At 54.1% G+C, this 18,923-nt stretch overlaps 1 protein-coding gene across 1 annotated transcript in view; it reads left to right on the forward strand.

The window, feature by feature from the left end:
* Positions 1 to 15,742, forward strand: part of ADCY3 (adenylate cyclase 3) — a 91,156-nt gene extending 75,414 nt beyond the window's left edge. Inside the window, exons 10-20 of the mRNA XM_024198208.2 lie at positions 659 to 820; positions 3,082 to 3,169; positions 4,298 to 4,414; positions 7,322 to 7,581; positions 8,168 to 8,249; positions 9,150 to 9,308; positions 11,175 to 11,321; positions 12,379 to 12,498; positions 12,667 to 12,793; positions 14,386 to 14,510; positions 15,217 to 15,742. Of these exons, the coding sequence (XP_024053976.2) occupies positions 659 to 820; positions 3,082 to 3,169; positions 4,298 to 4,414; positions 7,322 to 7,581; positions 8,168 to 8,249; positions 9,150 to 9,308; positions 11,175 to 11,321; positions 12,379 to 12,498; positions 12,667 to 12,793; positions 14,386 to 14,510; positions 15,217 to 15,399 (1,570 nt within the window). The 3' untranslated portion in view covers positions 15,400 to 15,742. The remainder of the gene's footprint in view (positions 1 to 658; positions 821 to 3,081; positions 3,170 to 4,297; positions 4,415 to 7,321; positions 7,582 to 8,167; positions 8,250 to 9,149; positions 9,309 to 11,174; positions 11,322 to 12,378; positions 12,499 to 12,666; positions 12,794 to 14,385; positions 14,511 to 15,216) is intronic.
* Positions 15,743 to 18,923: the final 3,181 nt, after the last annotated feature.

The raw sequence follows: 18,923 nt of genomic DNA on the forward strand, positions 1-18,923 counted from the left end.
TCCATGTCACGGGGGCTCCCCAGTGCAGCCCGGCTACAGGGACCCAGCCCCAGCCCCCCTGGGTCACGGGGGCTCTCCAGTGCAGCCCTGCTACAGGGACCCAGTCCCAGCCCCTCCATGTCACGGGGGCTCCCCAGTGCAGCCCGGCTACAGGGACCCAGCCCCAGCATGTCACGGGGGTGCTGGCCAGTGCAGCCCTGCTGGGACGTGCCCAGCCATCTCAAACCTGCCCAGAGACTAACTGGGCTGCAGTGGATCTGCTCTCCTTGCACCGCTAACGGGTTCCATGCACTGCGTATCAGCCGGCCCAGCGGTGCCCTGCGAACAACGGCCGGGTACGGTGTGTGCCTCAAGCAGCACCAAGATGCCATTGATTGAAGGTGCTGTTCCTCTGCCTCCCCCTATGGGGGCTGTACCCTTTGCCCCCAGATACCCTGTCCTCTCCCACAAATCCTCTACCTCTCTCCTGGATGCTGCAGGGATCCTCTTCCTCTCCCCTCCCCCTAGGGGCGCTCTTTCCCACGGCCCTCGTTTCTTTCCTCATTGTGATGGCAATGCCCTTGCAGCAGCCCCCCGGCAGAGTGAGGACCCTCCCTCTCCTTTTCCCCTTTGCCCACGGCCTCCAGCATCTCACCAGGGTTCGCGGTGTCTCCGGCAGGCTGAAGGGGAAATACACCTACCGCCTCTCCATGCGCTTCATCAACCCGGAGATGGAGACGCGCTACTCCGTGGAGAAGGAGAAGCAGAGCGGGGCCGCCTTCAGCTGCTCCTGCGTGGTGCTCTTCTTCACCGCCCTGGTGGAGATCTTAATCGATCCCTGGTGAGCAGGTCGATTGGGGCGAGGAGCAGGGGCTGTGTCTGTGCAGCCCCTGGCACAACGGGGCTCTGCGCTGGGAATACCCTTCTCCACGCCTCATCCTGGGCAGAGTTGTAGAATGGGCCTGGTGCATCACTCCCTGTACATATTCCCCCAGAGGCCTGGTTGATTCCTCCTGGGCTGGACTTCTGTGTGGCCCTATTCACCGGAGGTGTGGTAGAAACCCAGGGAGGTCGGGGTGAGCAGGCCTGGCTCCCAGAAGGTGTGTTTGTCAGGGAGATGGAGCAAGTACAGCGTAGGCAGCGGCAGTTAAAGCTTCCCCAGTATCATCCTGCTCCAGATCCTTAGCTCTGACCTAGAGGGACCAGCTCTTGGGAGGCACTGGGCTTTCTCTCCATGGCCTGCGGGGTCCTTGCCCTCTGGGCGGAGACTGCCAGCCAGGATGCTGACTGCGGGGGTGACCTATATCATGTGAACCCCTGATCCTCAGGGACTGGGCTGAGACCTCCCCCAAACTCATTTCACATAGGCCACTCCACAGCCATCAAGCGGCATCTGTCTTGAATGACTCTTGCCAGACTGCAGCAGGGGCCGTGGGTGTGGAAAGTTCCCTGAGCCCTCGGCCCCCAGGTTTTCCCCTTTTCTCTCTGGCTGCTCTTGGGCTCTCCCAGGAGCAGCCGCCGTGGGAAGTCCAGCCGGCCAGCGGGTTGTTTGCCGGGTGAGAGCCGCCGGCTGTGGGAGCGGAGCCTCTGAGTGAAGCCTTAGCCACCCTGCTGAGAGCGCGGTGGGGGGCAAAGCACTGCAGCTTGTCCTCGCTACGTCCTATTGACAATCGCCTCTGCCCGCACCCCCGGGGAAGGGCAATCAAATAATGAATCGACAGGACCAAGTGACCGTGCAGTGCCAGCCTCCCTCCCTATCTGATTGTGGGCAGGTTGCCATGGGAACCCCCGGTGAGAACATGCATTTGCCATGCTGCTCCAGGGCTGGTCCCCTGCCGCAGACCTAGCAGGGTGTGACTGGGTGGCCTAATGCTTAAATCGTTAGCTCTCCAGGGCAAGGCCTGTATCTCCCCATGTGTTCGCAAAGCCCTGGGCGCCGTGATTGAAAAGTGCTACATGGCTGTTGTACCCCATCAGTATCACCCGTTATTTCTTGGAGGGGAATGAGGCAAAGTCCAGGAATCAGTGCTGCGGTGAAAAGCCCCTGGCTCTTCTGGCTTCGCTAGAGCTCCCCCGAAGACCTTCTCTTTGGGTCTGCAAGGTCCTTCCACCAGGGGCTTTGTTTTGACATCTGTCCTGCACAGGATCACACCCACTGTTGGTGCTTTGCAAATGCTTGTTAATATGGAGCTATACCTATCTCATAGAGCTGGAAGGGACCCTGAAAGGTCATTGAGTCCAGCCCCCTGCTTTCACTAGCAGGACCAAGTACTGATTTTGCCCCAGATCCCTAAGTGGCCCCCTCAAGGACTGAACTCACAACCCTGGGTTTAGCAGGCCAATGCTCAAACCACTGAGCTAGCCCTCCCCCCACGGTGTTGCTGCAGGATGTGGGGATGCCAGAAAAGCCAGCCAGCTTTCACAGGAGTTGGAAGGATTTTTAGGAAGCTTAGTTAAAAAGGGTGTTGAAATAACATCCCCTCTTCTCCCCACACTCTCAGGGACTAATATGGGCCCTGTTCCTGGAGTGTCTGAGCACTTCACAACCCTTCATGTAGTTATCTTTGCAGCAGCCCTGTTATCCCCATTGTACAGATGGGAAACTGAGGCACAGAGGGGCATGTGATTTGCCCAGGATCACACCGAGTCTGTGGCTGAGCTGGGAATTAAACCCTCGTCTCCCAAGTCCCAGGCTAGCATTTTGTCATCCTCTTGCTCTCATATATATTCCCCCCCCAAAAGTCGCCCACAACACAGACCCTCTTCCATGTCAGCTGGAGGAGTAGCCAGTCTAGTTCCTGGCTGCAACCAACACATATTAGCTCCGTGTCTGTATTGCCTTTTGAGAACATGAGCTTAGGAAGTGACCTGCGGCTTTCTCAGCCCCATGCCGGCTACTTTCTGTCCTCTGCTTGCGTTGCGCTGCCCGCTCTTCTCTGCGCCGTTCATGCTTGTGGTCCAAAACCGAGTGAAACCTACTCAGCAATCTGATATTGCTGTGAAAAGCAGCGGAGTACTATGTGAACCCACTGGGTTGTGTGGGTAGCACCGTCACTGGAATAACCCCCCACAGTGCTGGTTTTTGACTCTCTCTCTCTGCAGGCTGGTGGCCAATTATGTGACGTTTGTAATTGGAGAAATCCTGCTGCTCATCCTGACTCTCTGCTCTCTGGCAGCCATTTTCCCCAGGGTAAGAGGACAGAGGACCTGCTCCTGAAAGGTGCTGAGCACCCGCGACTCCCAAGGAGTCAGTGGAAACAGATGGAATCCGCCCTGCTCAACTGTGTGTCATAGGCCCCATATCGCTAATAGCTAATGGAGAGTCCCCTTTAGCTCTGGTCATAGAGGGAGGAACTTTTGGAGTAGGAGGGTCTGTGTTCTATCTCCACATAAAAACGGCCAGACTGGGTCAGACCAAAGGTCCATCTAGTCCAGTATCCTGTCTTCCGACAGTGGCCAATGCCAGGTGCCCCAGAGGCAATCATTGAGTGATCCATCCCCTGTCGCCCATTCCCAGCTTCTGGCAAACAGAGGCTAGGGACACCATCCCTGGCCATCCTGGCTAATAGCCATTGAGGGACCTATCCTCCTGTCCTTCATGTGCTGTGAAGTCCTTCGTGACCATGGATTTGCTGAACTGTTGTAAAGATCAGTCCTACAAAAGCAGAAATATACTGAAACATTTTGATGTCCTTGAGTTACTAGTTCCTCTCCCATGACCAGCTGTTTCTCCTTGGCCCAATATCCATCACTACAACCCACAACGCTGTGTAGGTACCTTAGCTGGATGTTTCTCCTAAAGCGATCGGCGCTGAAACAGTGAACTATGTTACCATTGTAATGCTCATCATTCAGCTGTGGTCTCAACCCCCCCCCCCCCCCCCCCCCCCCCCGTTGAGGTGAATGGGGCAGTTCACACCTCTGTTGTTTCGGGCTGTCTGCAGATTCAGGAAGGCAGCACCACTCTGTTTGGTAGGGTTCCTTCACAGAGGTAAGGGCTAGAAAGCTAATTGAAAGCTGAGATTGTGGGCCACCCAATTTCAGCCGGGGGCGCACCCTTCATCCAGAGACTTCCAAAAAACGTGTGGTTCTGGAGATACTTGATGGCAATGTAGACTGCTCTCCCCATGGTGTGATGTGGGGGTTAACAAGTGGGCCCACATCCTCAAAGGCATTTAGGCCTCTAACTCCCATTGAAATGAGTGTTGACAAAGCACTTTGGGATTCTTGGTGCCAGGTACTTACAAGGCTCCCATCACCATAGCCTCTGGGCAGAAGGGCTGAGATTCACGTCATTAAAAACCTCTTCTCTTCATAGGTATTTCCCAAAAAACTCGTAGCCTTTTCCACTTGGATCGACAGGACCCGGTGGGCCCGGAACACATGGGCCATGTCGGCCATCTTTATCCTCACCATGGCCGACATCGTGGATATGGTGAGAACCTTCCTGCCTCCCCCCTGCCACCGTTTTCCCTGCCACCTCACACCAGCACATGAGGTCGCTCCATTGGGTGCCTCAGAGGAAGAGTCTATCGACATCCAAAATCAAATGCATGAGTACAAAATGGGGACTATCTGGCGAGGGGGCCGTACGGTTGAAATGGATCCGGGGTTATAGTTAGTCACAAATTGAATCTGAGTCAACAACGTGATGCAGTTGTGAAAAAGGCTAATATCATTTGGGGTGTATTAACAGGAATGTCGTCTGTAAGACACGGGAGGTAATTGTTCCACTGTACTCGGCACTGGTGAAGCCTCATCTGGGGCACTGTGTCGCTTTAAGAAAGATGTGGATAAACTGGAGAGAGTCCAGAGGAGAGCAACAAAGCTGATAGAAGGTTTAGAACAATGGTTCTCAACCAGGGGTTCACGTACCCTGGGCGTATGCAGAGATCTTCCAGGGGGTACATCAGCTCATCTAGATATTTGCCTAGTTTCACAATGGGCTACATAAAAAGCACTAACCAAGTCAGTACAAACTAAAATTTCATAAAGGCAGTGACTTGTTTTGTACACTGAACTGTATTTATATTCCAGTTGATTTATTTTATAATCATATGGTAAAAAGGAGAAAGTCAGCAATTTTGCAGTCAGAGTGTACTGTGACCCTTTTGTATTTTTATGTCTGATTTTGTAAGCAAGCTGTTTTTAACTGAGGTGAAACTTGGGGGTACACAAGACAAATCAGACTGCTGAAAGGGGGACAGTAGTCTGGAAAGGTTGAGAGCCAGTGCTTTAGAAAACCTGATCTATGAAGAAAGGTTAAAAAAACTGGGCATATTTTAAGAAAAAAAGACTAAGGGGGACCTGATAACAGTCTTCAGCTGTTAAGGGCTGTTATAAAGAGGAGGTGATCAGTTGTTCTCCATGGCCACTGGCGGTAGGACAGGAAGGAATGGACTTAATCTGCAGCAAAGGAGATTTAGGTTAGATATTAGGAAAACCTTTCTCACTAACGCCAGTTAAGCTCTGGAACAGGCTTCCAATGGAGATGTGGAATCCTCATCACTGTAGGTTTTAAGACCAGATTGGAAAACCCCTGTCAGGGATGGTCCAGGTTTACTTGGTCCTTCCTCAGTGCAGGGGGGCTGGACTCGATGACTTGTTGAGCTCCCTTCCAGCCTGAGAGCCCCATTAGCTCTGCTGGGTCCTGCGCAGCCCTGGTGTCTCTCCATGGATCAGGGTTGCGTGATGCCAGGGCTGGGTTTGGACCACGGTGCCTATTTATAAACCTCTCGGTGTGGATGGCTGACCCCATCCTGCCTGTACGGCTGCTGTCCCTGTCCCATGCAGGCAGGGAGCTCGAAATGCCATTACTCAGTTTATATGTCCGTTCTGACCTTCCCGTTTTGGGTGTGCCAATAATTGTTCAGAGCACCATGCCCTGCTGGTCATTAAACGGAAACAGCAAAGATCGACGGCAGCCAGATATTGTTAGCAGCATTATTAATGGGCGAATCCCTAGGACCTGACGCCAACAGCCCTTCCGCAGCGGTGTGACTGAGGGACCCCCGATTTAACGGCCGTGAGGACAATCAGACCCAGTGTTTGCATTTACACCAGCTGAAGTGATCCTAATTGGAAGGGGGGGCAGCCAGGGGGGGCAGCCAGGGAGAGGACAGGTCCCAGCATGCAATGCTCTGCCTTCCTCCTAAGAGCCCGGCATCACCTCGTGATAGGGTGTCTCAGCGGCCGCATGGTCAAGGGCAGGGCAGCCCAGACACCTACATTTAACAGAGACCAGGTGCAGCCCGGGGCTCCTGGCAGGTTGCCAGGAGGGGCAGAGCGTGGGTACCTCTGGCACCACCACATCATGCTTCACAGCAGCAAGCTCAGCCATCCTAAAGGGAGGAAACAGGACTTTCCAAAGGCTACAGATTCTTCATAAGGGCCCAACTTCCCATCTAGACACAATCTTCGGTTCCTCCTTCCTGACCCCATCCCACTGCCCTGCAGCTGCCTATCAGCTCATGCCCTGAAGCATGAGGTTTGATCCTCCTCCAGCCATTGCCTTATCTTGCCAGGGTCCGTAGATGATCAATGGTGATAACGGTACCCAGATGTGTGCAGGGGTGACGGCGGGTGGGTTTCTGCCTGGGGGAAGGCTCTGTAGCGTTTGGCTGGGTTTCCTATAGCACCTGGCCATCTGTGCGGCACAGACAGGCCCTGTTGTGTTTGGGCACGATTATTGAATTAAACATGGTAACCAGCAGTGGAGCCTTTCACCCCTGAGTCGCTGGTTCAAAGTGAGCCCAGGTCAGTGAAAACCACAAGCGCTTACCCTCAGAGAGCTGTTTGAACACCTGGAAAGGTGGGAGTCCAGTTCACGGTGGCCCTGGTAGCCACATCACAAGGAAAGCCACCTCATCCGGAACTAACGTGCTGACAAGGACTGCATGGGCCATGCAGCTCAGCTCCCCTCTCCGACCTCTCCAGCCCAGGGTCTGAGGCAAGGCGGAGTGGGCCGCTGGCTCTGCTGCGATCCCTATCCCATGCAGGCAGGGAGCGCTAAACGCCATTACTCAGTTGATACTCAGGGCACTGACTTTGAGGTAGGGTGACCAGATGTCCCGATTTTATAGGGACAGTCCTGATTTTTGGGTCTTTTTCTTATATAGGCTCCTATTACCCCCCACCCCCGTCCCGATTTTTCACCATGGTTGTCTGGTCACCCTACTTTGAGGAGGGCTGGGACTTCAGGCTTGGGCCATTTTAAAAGGAGAGAGAGAGAGATTTCTGAAGGCTAAATAAGAGCCTCTCCTTATCGCTGCTCCGATCCAGTCTGGCCATTGGTAGGTAACAGTCTGTAACCCCTCACCCGTCTCTCTGCCGCCCCGCACAGCTCAGCTGCCTGCAGTTCTACTCCAGCGCCAGCAACAGCACCGCCGGGACCCTGCTGGCAGGGGGCTGCGTGGAGGACCCCAAGTATTACAGCTTCATTGCCGTGCTGGCCCTCATCGCCACCATCATGCTGGTGCAGGTCAGCCACATGGTCAAGCTCACCCTGATGGTCATGATCACCGGGGCAGTGGGCGTGGTCAACATCTATGCCTGGCAGCAGATCTTCGACGAGTACGATAAGGAACGCTTCCAGGAGAACGTGTAAGGGCACTGGGCGTGGCGGAGAGGGCATAGAGGGACCGGCCAGCGGTCCAGGAGCAATGTAGGACTGCTCCCTATTACGGTCCTGGTTTGGTCCAGTTTCAGACCTTCCACCCCTGGGGAGACCATTCCACAGCCCAGGGTGGGGAGACGTTTCCTCCCATCCAGCCTTCCCCCCTCTGCAGCGATCCATCCCCTGTCTCCCAGTCCTTCCCCGAAACAATCCCCGCTCCCTAATGCAGACACCGCCATGGCTGCTTAATTGCTTTAGTGGGGGGGGAGTGGCTGCAGCCCTTGGGTGCTCCCAGCTGGTCCGAAGGCAGCTGTTCTCAGCTGATGGCCGACCGGGACAAGAACTTTCATCAAGCGGTTGTTTGGGTTGTCCCTGTCAGGCCTCTCATGGAGCTGCCCCTGCATCCTTCCAGCAGAGGCTAGCGGGAGGAGGGAAAGCCCCCTGAAGGTCTTCCAAGCCCTCACGCAGTCGCTGGGTGCCGGCCTTGGCGTAGGGATGTGCTGGCTGCCATGGAATGGGAGGGAACCCAGCCATGGTGGGACGAACATGGCTCACTCGTCTCTCCCTCGGCAGGTCCGCCCTGGTCCCCTCCAAGTACTCCATGACAGTGATGGTCTTCATCATGATGCTCAGCTTCTACTACTTCTCTCGCCACGTGAGTGATCTGTCCGGCTCCCCTTCCTTTGCCGTCTTCACCCTCCTGCGATCCCTGGAGTTCTCCTGGCACGGCCACCAACAGGGCATTGGGACACATGGCCACCTTCCCCCCCACTGCCCCGCTGAAGGGCATTTTCACCCTGTCCCGTGCAGAGCCCCCCTCTCTCTTACTTCTGGAGCTCTCCTGCACGCGTCCCTCCCCTCCCAAGTCGCTTGCGCCTCTGCCTCTCTCTCTTCCATCTCTGCCCTCCCTTCTCCTTTGGGGTTCCTCTGCGTTCCTTTGCTCACTTGTTCCTAGCCCTTCTCTAGCTCCCTGCATCCCAGCACTGAGCTGGAAGGGTTTGGATCGGTTTCCCTCCCCTACCTCCTTATTCCCCCCTGTATCTGCATTTCCCTCTCCCCCGTCCCTTTGTTCTCTCTCTCTCTTTTTCTCCCAGTGCCCTGCCCTCTTGCTGGAGCCGTGAGTGGCCCAAAGATCCATCAGGAGCCACATCCATCTGTTTTGTGCCTAGCTGCCGGAGGCGATCTCTGGATGGCTCTCGGATGGCGTAGGATTCTCGGAAAGGGCTGCCTTCGCACAGCAGCCAGGAAGCCCATAGCCTGCTGACCTGGAAGGCTCCCACCTGTGGGTGTTGGAGTGACTGCATCACCGCAGCGAATAGCTTGGTGCAGGGGAGACGGGGGCGGGGCAGCGAGAGGCAGTGGGGTTGAGTGGTTAGAGCAGAGAACTGGGTGGCGGGATTCTTGCATTCCCTTCCTGGCTCTGCCACAGACATGCCCGCGGTACCGTAAGCGAGTCCTGCCCCAGGCCGGCACCTCAGTGAGCCCATGGGGAGGTCGCTGTGTCCGAAGCGCTGCGAGGCCCTGCCTGACTCTGCGGCACTTGCCCCGCCTGCAGGTGGAGAAGCTGGCCAGGACGTTGTTCCTGTGGAAGATCGATGTCCATGACCAGAAGGAGCGGGTGTACGAGATGAGGCGCTGGAACGAGGCTCTGGTCACCAATATGTTGCCGGAGCACGTGGCCCGGCATTTCCTGGGCTCTAAGAAACGGGATGAGGTGAGAACGGGCGAGCCAGACACTGTGACGTGGGGAGAGCTGAGGTTTCCAGTTTCCTTCCGCTGGCCTCCCAGCCCAAGCCAGAGAATCCTAGAAATCAGAGATGGAAGGAAACCTCCCTAGGCCCGGCACTCAAAGACAGGGTTAGGTCATTCCCTGCACTGGGCTAGGGGAATGACTCCCACGCATTCTCTCTGAAACCAACAGTGTGGCCACAGTGCCCTGAGCAGCTGCCCGAGTACAGCCCCGGCCGAGAGCCTAGGCATGTACTCGGGCGGCTACCTCGAGCCGCCGTCACGGCCACCCTGCTGTTGTCAGCGCACTATCTCAAGCAGAGCTCGTGTGTGTACGCCCACCTGAGCTGGGCATCACACCTCCCAGCTGCAGTGCAGACGTACCACGACACTCAACCCCAACCCTGGGTTCTAAAGCCAGCCCCACCACTGAGATCGTGGGGGCGCTCAGGCAAGTCCCTTAATCTCTCTGTGCCTCAGTTCTGTAAAATGAGGATGAGACTTGCCTACCTCCCGGGGAGCTGTGAGGATAAATCGATTAATGACTGCACACGAGGAGGGCCAGAGAAGCCCCTTAGAGTGTAGGATCATACGGGCAGATTGAGAGGAGCGGCTGGGGGTCTGTGCCCCAGTTTTAAAAGCTGGGTGCCCTTCCTGGTGAAATCAGCGCCACCCCATTTCCTACAGCTCTCTTCACCGTGAGACCAAAACAGCCTCCCCCCCAGGAGAAATGGGGGGGGGGCGTCTCCCAAGGGCCAGAGCTGACACCCCTTGCGCTGAGTGGGGCGGATGCCATTTTCTGAGTCGCATCTAAGGGCAAAACTGAACTTCTCTTGGCCTCCGTGTGGCCAGCTGTAAAAAAAAGGGCACTGATGCCTTCCCCACAGGGGAGTTGTGAGGGGCCTGAGATCTGTATGTGACTGATGTTCCGGGGGCACCCAGACTGCCCCCGGGGGATCCCTTCACTAGCCCTTGTGCTCTGCCCAGCCAGCCCTGGGAGAGGGGCTCTGGCATGCTGACCCATAGGTTAGATGGGGCGTGCCCACTGCTATTACTCAGCCCCACCCAATGGGAGTTGGGAGAAACTTGACCAGGGGGCGCATAGGTGAGTTTGGGGCTCAGTGGAGCCAGGGGAGCTCACAGGGTGACCAAGCTGGGAGGAGTTTTGTCAGGGGCTCTTTGAGACTGGCTACGCTGCAGTTAAACACCCGCGGCTGGCCCATGTCAGCTGCTGTGGGCTCACGCTAAGGGGTTGCTTAATTGCAGGGGAGCTGTTCGGGCTCGGGCGGGAGCCTGCGCTCTGTGACCTCCCTCCCACTTGTGGGGTCCCAGAGCCCAGACCGCAGCCCGAGAGCTGACACGAGCCATATGCAGGTGTTTAACTGCAGTGTCGCCATACCCTTAAATGTGCTAGAGCAGTGGGTCTCAAACGTTTGTACTGGTGCCCCCTTTCACACAGCAAGACTCTGAGTGCCACCCCCCCCTTACATATTAAAAACACTTTTTTATATATTTAACACCATTATAAGTGCTGGAGGCAAAGTGGGGTTTGGGGTGGAGGCTGACAGCTCGTGACACCCCCCCCCAGTGTAATAACCTCACAACCCCCTGAAGGGTCCCGACCCCCAGTTTGAGAACCCCTGTGCTAGAGTGACTGGGGCTGTGGGTTTAATAAGTTGCATTGTACAGAACTAGTGAGCCCAGTAGGCGGCTCGGGCTGCCCTGGAATAAGAAGCGGGTTGGCGCCGTGGCATCGCTGGGTGTCCTCCCCCGGCTGGGTACAGCTAATATAGTGCAATCCACTAGCGTGCACTGCAGGCCTGAGTGACAGGCCTGCTTCCTGGTCCCGCAGGAGCTGTACAGCCAGTCGTACGACGAAATCGGCGTCATGTTTGCCTCCCTCCCAAACTTTGCTGACTTCTACACGGAGGAGAGTATCAACAACGGCGGGATCGAGTGCCTGCGCTTCCTCAACGAGATCATCTCGGACTTCGACGCGGTGAGTCCAGCCTGGGCGCCAGCCTTCCCCCATGCCAGTCGGACGCTGGCCCCTAAGGGGAGCACTTGGGACGGTGTGGGCTGGCAGTGAAATGTAGGCCACCCCGCTGGCATACAGAGATCCTTCCTGGCCAAGCTGAGCGACTGGCTCTCCCTGTGGGGACGCCCCTCGCTGAGACTGCTATTGGCTGGCACTGGGTGCAGCTGTAAGCAGCCTTAGTTTTGGGCCAGCGCCTTCTAACCTCCCATTGCCAGCCGTCCAGATGTGCATTCCCTACTGCTGCCCAGCCCACCTGGAACCAAGCTTCACGCCCTGGCGACTACAGATCCCAGCATGCAATGCTCCACCAGGTTCTGAGCAGCCTCCACTTGCTTCCAGAGAGAGCAGTGCATGCTGGGATGTGTGGTATCCATGAGCTGCATGTCCAGATTCAAGGTGCGGGTAACTGTGTTCCCAGTGTAGAGCTCCACAGGCTGCAGGATGCGTTTTGGCCTCTCCAGAAGAAGCCTGTAGGTACAATGAGCCTGTGATTCTGCTAACCAGCCACCAGGTGTCACTGTTGTTTTAAATACAGTAGAACCTGAGCATGCCAAACAGCTTGGGAAGGGCGGCGGTTCGTAAGTCTGAAATGTTGGTAATGCTGAACAAAACGTGGTGGTTCCTTCACAAGTTTACAACTGACCATTGACTGAATACAGCTTTCAGACTTCACTGTGCCGAAGAAAAATGCTGCTTTGAACCATCTTCATTTAAATGAGACAAGCACAGAAACCGTTTCCTTCCCTTGCCAAAGCTTTCTTTTTTAGTAGTTTATGTTTAACACGGTACTGTACTGTAGTTGCTTTTTGTTTGTTTGTCTCTGCTGCTGCCTGACTGCATACTTCTGGTTCCAAATGAGGTGTGTGGTTGACTGGTCAGTTCGTAACTCTGAGGGTCAACTGTAACTACAACTGATACTGGCCTGACACAAGTCCCTGTAACCTCACCACTCATCAGCCTTTGAACTGTTTTTCCAGCCACCTCCTGTGTTTATGGCTTTGTCTCCTGTATCTCACAGCTCCTGGACGATCCCCAGTTCCGATGCATCACCAAGATTAAAACTATTGGAAGCACCTACATGGCTGCTTCTGGAGTGACCCCCGATGTCAATACCAATGGCTACAACACCACCATAAAGGTACAGGAACAGTGGAGAGGGAGGTGAATTGGGCTGTCTGAGAACTCAGGCTTGACGGGGAAGGCTGGAGAAAGGGGAATGGGACAGGCTGATCACTGCCTCCTGGGGTGTGGGAGGGTCTCTTTACCTCCCTCAACCTCTGCCCTTTGCTTTGCACTGCCCTTGCAGAAAGAGGAGCTCTCGGAGAAGGAGCGTTGGCAGCACTTAGCTGATTTGGCCGACTTTGCCTTAGCCATGAAAGTGACCCTGATGAACATTAACTACCAGTCCTTCAACAACTTCATGCTCCGAATAGGCAAGTGCTGCTTCGTGGGAATGACGGGACTCTGCTGACTGAGGGGGAGATTGAATGGGAGTATCCACACCCCAGCACTCTGAGACCCAACCAGTCCAGCAAGCAGAGATGGGCTTCAACTCCGATCCCTGCATGCAGGGCACTGGGCTGTCACTGAAACGTCTGTGTCTTGTTTTCTTTCATTTGTGCAGTCCTTTAGGGCAAGGCCTTTAGTTTATCCCGTTACTCCTCCCGCCCCTTTCCAGGTCAGCAGAGACATGGCAGAGCAACTATCAAGAGGGGGGAGGGATAGCTCAGTGGTTTGAGCATTGGCCTGCTAAACCCAAGGTTGTGAGCTCAATCCTTGAGGGGGGGCCACTTAGGGATCAGGGGCAAAATCAGTACTTGGTCCTGCTAGTGAAGGCAGGGGGCTGGCCTCAATGACCTTTCAGGGTCCCTTCCAGCTCTATGAGATAGGTATATCTGCATATATCAAGAGGATTCTTTATTGTGGCTGCTGGCCACAGACAGACGCTGTGGTTCTCCCTAGCTCCCAGACTGGCTTGCGTCAGCACGCAGCGTCTCCTTAAATCCTGACCTGGACTATGCAGCCATAGACTGGATTGCTGAGCACTCAGTGCAGCAGTGCTAGCCTGTGATTAGAGTGGGGATCTGGGAGTCAAAGACGCTCACATTTTAATCCCAGCCCTGAGAGTGACTTGCTGTGAGGCTGTGAACACGTTGCTGCCCCTTTCAGAGCCTCAGTTTCCCCATATGGAGCTGATAATACTTCGCTATAGCTCAGGAGTGGGATAAGGATGAATTGTTTGTACAGAGCTGTGAAGCGCTAAGTGGTAGCATTCATAGCAGTATGAAATGGCAGAGCCTTGTTAATGGGCCCAGCCCCCTATAGGGTAGGGTGTAGGCCCCCCAGAGCATGTCTCAAATGGCATCCACTAGTCCCAGGAACAGACAGCGTCCCACAGATCAGCCATCAACATGTTTCTCTGTGGCCTGAGTGAAGCACAGGGTACGAGAACCCCAAACCCTGATTGGCTGCTGAAACATTTACAGAGCTGATCCCAGCCCCGTAGAACCACCACATGTCAGTTGTTAATGAGACTTAATATATTTATTTTAAAGCAACCACTTAGCTAGAAGGGGAGAGCCGGGATTAATGAAGACGCAGCCATCAGCGCTGGGCTGGTTACCGCCAGGAATCTCACCATTAGCATGGCAGGAGCACTGGGAGAGTTGCTAGCCCCAGCCCTCTGGTGCTAGTGCTGGGTGCTTGGAGCTGAAAGGAAGGGAGCCAGCAGCAGCATGGGGATGGGGAGCAGATAGGTGCCAGAGAAAGGATCGTCACAGCAGACCTCCCGCTGGAGGCCGGCACGCTACTTGCCACTTCAGCCAAACGCTGCTTTTTAGAAAAACTTCTAGGGTGCTGTGCGCCTGCCCTATGTATTGTGGATGATGCTGGGGTGCCGCCTACGGCCCGTGTGGGTGCCCTGTATGTTTGTGTATTTGTGCTCCTCCACACCCAGGGCAAGGGCTCCCCCGCCACTACAGGACCCAGGTAGTAAAGTCAGGTTGTCCTTGTGCCCGATTTGCAGGCATGAATAAAGGGGCAGTGCTGGCAGGAGTGATTGGTGCCCGCAAACCACACTACGACATTTGGGGGAACACAGTGAACGTGGCCAGCAGGATGGAGTCAACGGGCGTGATGGGGAACATCCAGGTGGGTGAGCACATCCCCCTCAGAAACGCCAGGCCCGACCCGTTTCAACGGAGATGGAAGTTGTGAACTAGTAAAATAGGAGGGTGGAATGTAAACGCCCGAGTAACCATAACCGTAGCACTGATAGACACTGAGAAAGGGACAGCCCCTAGGAGACAGCACGTGCAGTTTGACAGGCAGGGTGGTGTGACGTATCAGAGCAAGAGTGAGTGCAGGTAGCACTGGAGCTCAGTGATAGAGCCAGGTTTGGAGAATGAGGTCGCCTGACGAATGGAGGCTGTTCCAGGCCTCGAGAAGCAAGCTGCGAGTGTTGGGAGGGTGCAGAGACTGGGCGGAGTGAAAGGCGTGGTGGTGTGGAGGAGCACAGAGGGAGACACAAAAGCAGATGTAGAGATACCAAGCGTCATGGTTGACATAGGAGAGTGGGGGAGAGGGGCTCTAGAACTGTTCCTGGGTCAGCTATACCATGAAGTCCCTGAACCTCTCAGCGGGCTCTCTACAGCAAAGTACCAGCTGGTCCGTGAATGAAAGGGGCGGTGTAAACGCTTCATGCCCAGGGGTAGAGCCTGCAAGCTGAGGGCGAGGAGTTCTAATGGGAAGAAGCAAGTGAAGGGATGTGCTTAGCAAGGGCACTGCCCAGTAAAAGCAGCCGCGCGGTCACGTCTGCCTTGGCACCCCATCGCCCTGTGTCTGCTCATCTGTGCAGGTGGTGGAGGAGACCCATCTCGTCCTGAAGGAGTACGGCTTCCGCTTTATGCGCCGGGGGGCCATCTACGTCAAAGGCAAAGGGGAGTTGCTGACCTTCTTCCTGAAGGGCCGGGAGAAGCAGGGCTCTTTCGTCAATGGCTCCTCAGTGACTCTTCCACACCAGGTGGTCGACAGCTCATGATGGAGCTGGGCTCCATGCTCCCACTAGCAAATGAAGTCCAGTGCCTCCCACTGGCGAGAGACAAGCAGCTTTGAGTGCCCAGCGCTCTAGAAACAAGACTGATAGTAACATCTTTCAACCCAATGTCTAGATTTAAGAGAAACCACCCCCTGGCCTGCTCCTTTTTTCCTGGAGGTTTATCTTAGAGGGGTCTGCTTGACTTCAGCTCCCCATCTGCAGCTTAGCAGAAGGGAGATAGGGGAGGGACTGATCCGATCCCCCTACAGCTCTCACACACGCACCCTCGTGCTGATGTGGGTCTGGCTGGTGGGAAGGCGTAAGCCTCACACAGCATTTCAGGAGCGCTCCCAATTGCAGTAGGCTCCTGTGTACCCTGTTAGTGTAATCGAGAGAGGCAGGTGGCATGGATTTAATTTAGTGCCACAGACCCAGCCTCCACTTAGTGTTTGTTGCTAAGAGATAAAAACTCAGGGTGGGTGGTCAGAGGAAAAATCTCTGGTGTGTGCCAGGAGAGTTAAAACAGGAGCACTTGGGTTTTCTGTTAGTTCACACAATGCTCATCCTTGCCCTATGCCACCGTAGCTAGGAGATCAGAGAGAGTGCAATATTTCCTTTGACTTGGAGGTGAAGAAATAAAAACCAATGTTGTGTATTTCAAATATATAAATATATATATAAAAAGATACAGATTGACATTTATATTTTTAATTGTGTCTGTTAGACTATTTGCGGATTTCTCTTTCCGATACTGCCTTGCACTCCGCTCTCTGCTGTTGTCACCTTTGCTGTCGCTTTAAGGAAGAGATGGACAGGTATTGGCAAAGAACAAGACTGTTTTATTAAAGCCTTCATCCAATATTCTGTTTGAAAACAAACGCAGTGTAATTATTTCTCTAGTTTCTTGAATAGAACAAGTTGAATTTAAAAGACAGTGATTCCGTGTCCAGTTTGTCCTGAACACTTCCATGCCCTGGCCTAGGCTGCTGGATGTTCAAGTGCCTCGTGGCCTCACCCCATGAGAGGCTCCTCGCAAACACATCATGGAAAGGAAAACAAGTCTCTGCATGAATTTCCTGTAGTGTAAATACATTCTCTGAGCTGTGAAGGGTAATACAAGTACTTAGCATGTGTATAATGCCTTTTCAGCTGGAGGTCAGCAAGCACCTCACAGTGGTGAGTATCATTAGCCCTTTTCCAGATGTGGAAACTAAGGGAAAGAGGCCCAATTTTTAAAGGTATTCAGGGGCCTAAAGATGTGGGTTGGTGCCCAGGGGGCTTTTCAAGAGTGCGTAAGGGCTTGTCTACATGTAAAACGCTGCAGCAGCACAGCTGACTTTCTCCTGCTGGCATAAGTAATCCATCTCCCTGAGAAGAGGTAGCTAGCTCGATGGAAGAATGAGTCAGTTGACCTAGCATTGGCTACATGGGGACTTTTAGTCCAGCTTCACTCACTGTTCAGGGGTGTGGATTTTTTACATGTGACTCCAATGTGGGTAACTGGACCTAATTTTCTAGTGTAGACCAGGTGTAAGTGACTTACCCCAGGCTTACTTAGCTGGAAATAAAATCCAAAAGGGCTTGACTCCCAGCAATCTTCTTCATCCACTGGACCAGAGCCCTGGTGGGTTTCACTGTCATGAACATCACCCAGTCCCAAATTCAGTGGTGGTGTAAATGAAGTGGGAGTTGGTCATACTCTACCTAGAAGCAGAAAAGGAGCGTAGCTTGTACAGCTTGCCTGCTCTTGGGAGCGTGGGAAACAAGTGAAATGTACACCCATTTGGCATGTCACCCTACTATAGGTGGGTGCAGCTGTGCTGAGCTCGGGGGCAGGGATGACCATTTACACCAGGTCTGAATTTGTGCTTAAGAATGTCAAGACGGATGCAGCCACAATTAAAGTGTGGGTCTCATGCAACGCTGCCTTAACAGTTGTGCAAAGTGGGTGTATACATCACCAGACCAGAGGGGGGAGGGGGACAGTTTACTTGTTAAAGCACATGCCTAGGAGTTGGGAAACCTGGGTTCAAGTCCCTGTTCTGTCTCAGACTCCCCCTGTGACGTTGTGCACATCACTTAGACGATCTGGGCCTAAGGTATTTAGGCTTCTAACTCCCATTGACTTCAATGATCTGGGCCTTAGTCTTGCTGGGTCTCCCTCCCCCAGCCCCAAAATAGGGATATAGCACTGGCCAATCTCAAAGGGTGGGGTGGGGTTGTGAGGTGCTTATGTAATGAGGAACTATACAGTACCTAAAATGGGGTCACATATACTTTGCACAGGTGTAAAGAGGTAGAGCAGGGCCCCAGCCCTCAGATCACTTCTCCAGGCTCCAGCCACTAGTTTTCCCATCTCCAAAAGGCCCAGCAAACTTTGCAGAGCTTTGGCTTTTTCCCTGTCCGCTCTTTCTTCCCAAATCTAGCCTCCACCAGTTCACCCTTGGGAAGAAGGAAAGGTTTCCTCTGAGACTGAGGTTCATACCCCAGACTCAGGCGGTAGGATGGCTCACAAGGGCTGGGAAGAGCTGCTCAAGAACATTTGTTCCTGCACAGTTCCCACATTGCAGGCTGCAGTGGCCTTGGAGAGCCTTGGTCACATTGTCCTAGTCCTACCGCCTTGGTGGTCCCAGCAGCTTCGACAGCTATCTCCATTGAAAAGAGCCTGTAAAGCCGCTGGAAACAAGGAGGGACTAATGTAGCTCCCTCTCAAATGGGCTACTGTGAAGAAAGGGAAACAGGAATCAGCCACTACCAAGGAACATCTAGGGGGAAAACGAATAGAGTAGCATGATCCAGGGACTAAGGGGAGCAGAAGATGAGATGGCTGGGCAGTGGATACTGGGGAGAATGGCACCAGCGAGCAAGAACATATGGATAAGGGACAAGGAGGAGAAGGGGAACAGGCCCCACAGAAGCATGAGCAGGGGAGCGAGAGGAATAAAAGAATGGAGAGCAGTTAATATTTCCAAGCAAGGCAAAACACTCATTGCATTGGAGACTGTTAAATGAATTAGAGCCATCACATGGCAAAGTAATCGCATTAGATGCCATAGGGATACGATGGCACCAGAAGTGTTCAGAAGGAAACGTTCCTTAGGTTTAGTCCCTCCCCCCTTGGAAAAGTTTGAGCCCCTGTGCTATGCAACTCAAACACACTCAGGAACAGACTGATTGCACAGGTCTCCCTCCGTGCCAGGGAAAAGGCCCTTGCTGCTGTCCACTCGTCAGTACTAGCAACACTGCAAACAGCCTCTGCTACCCCTGTTGCCTATGGGTATGTCTACAGTGCAGAAGTGTAGACACTCAGGCTTGGGCTAGGACCCTGTGAAGTGGGAGGGTCCCAGAGCTTGGGCTGCCAACTTTCTACGCCGCAATTAAACAGCCCCTTAGCCCAAGTCAGCAGGCACGGGCCAGCCCCAGGTGACTAACTGCAGTGTAGACATACCCAAAGAGACACCAGCAGCATTTTTATCATGCTAGTGGTCTGACCTCTATGTTCCATTTGTTGGCATGCAAGGGCCTGC

This window comes from Terrapene carolina, unplaced genomic scaffold, assembly GCF_002925995.2.
Source record: "Terrapene carolina triunguis isolate 2854851 unplaced genomic scaffold, T_m_triunguis-2.0 Scaffold228, whole genome shotgun sequence".
NCBI lineage: Eukaryota > Metazoa > Chordata > Testudines > Emydidae > Terrapene > Terrapene triunguis.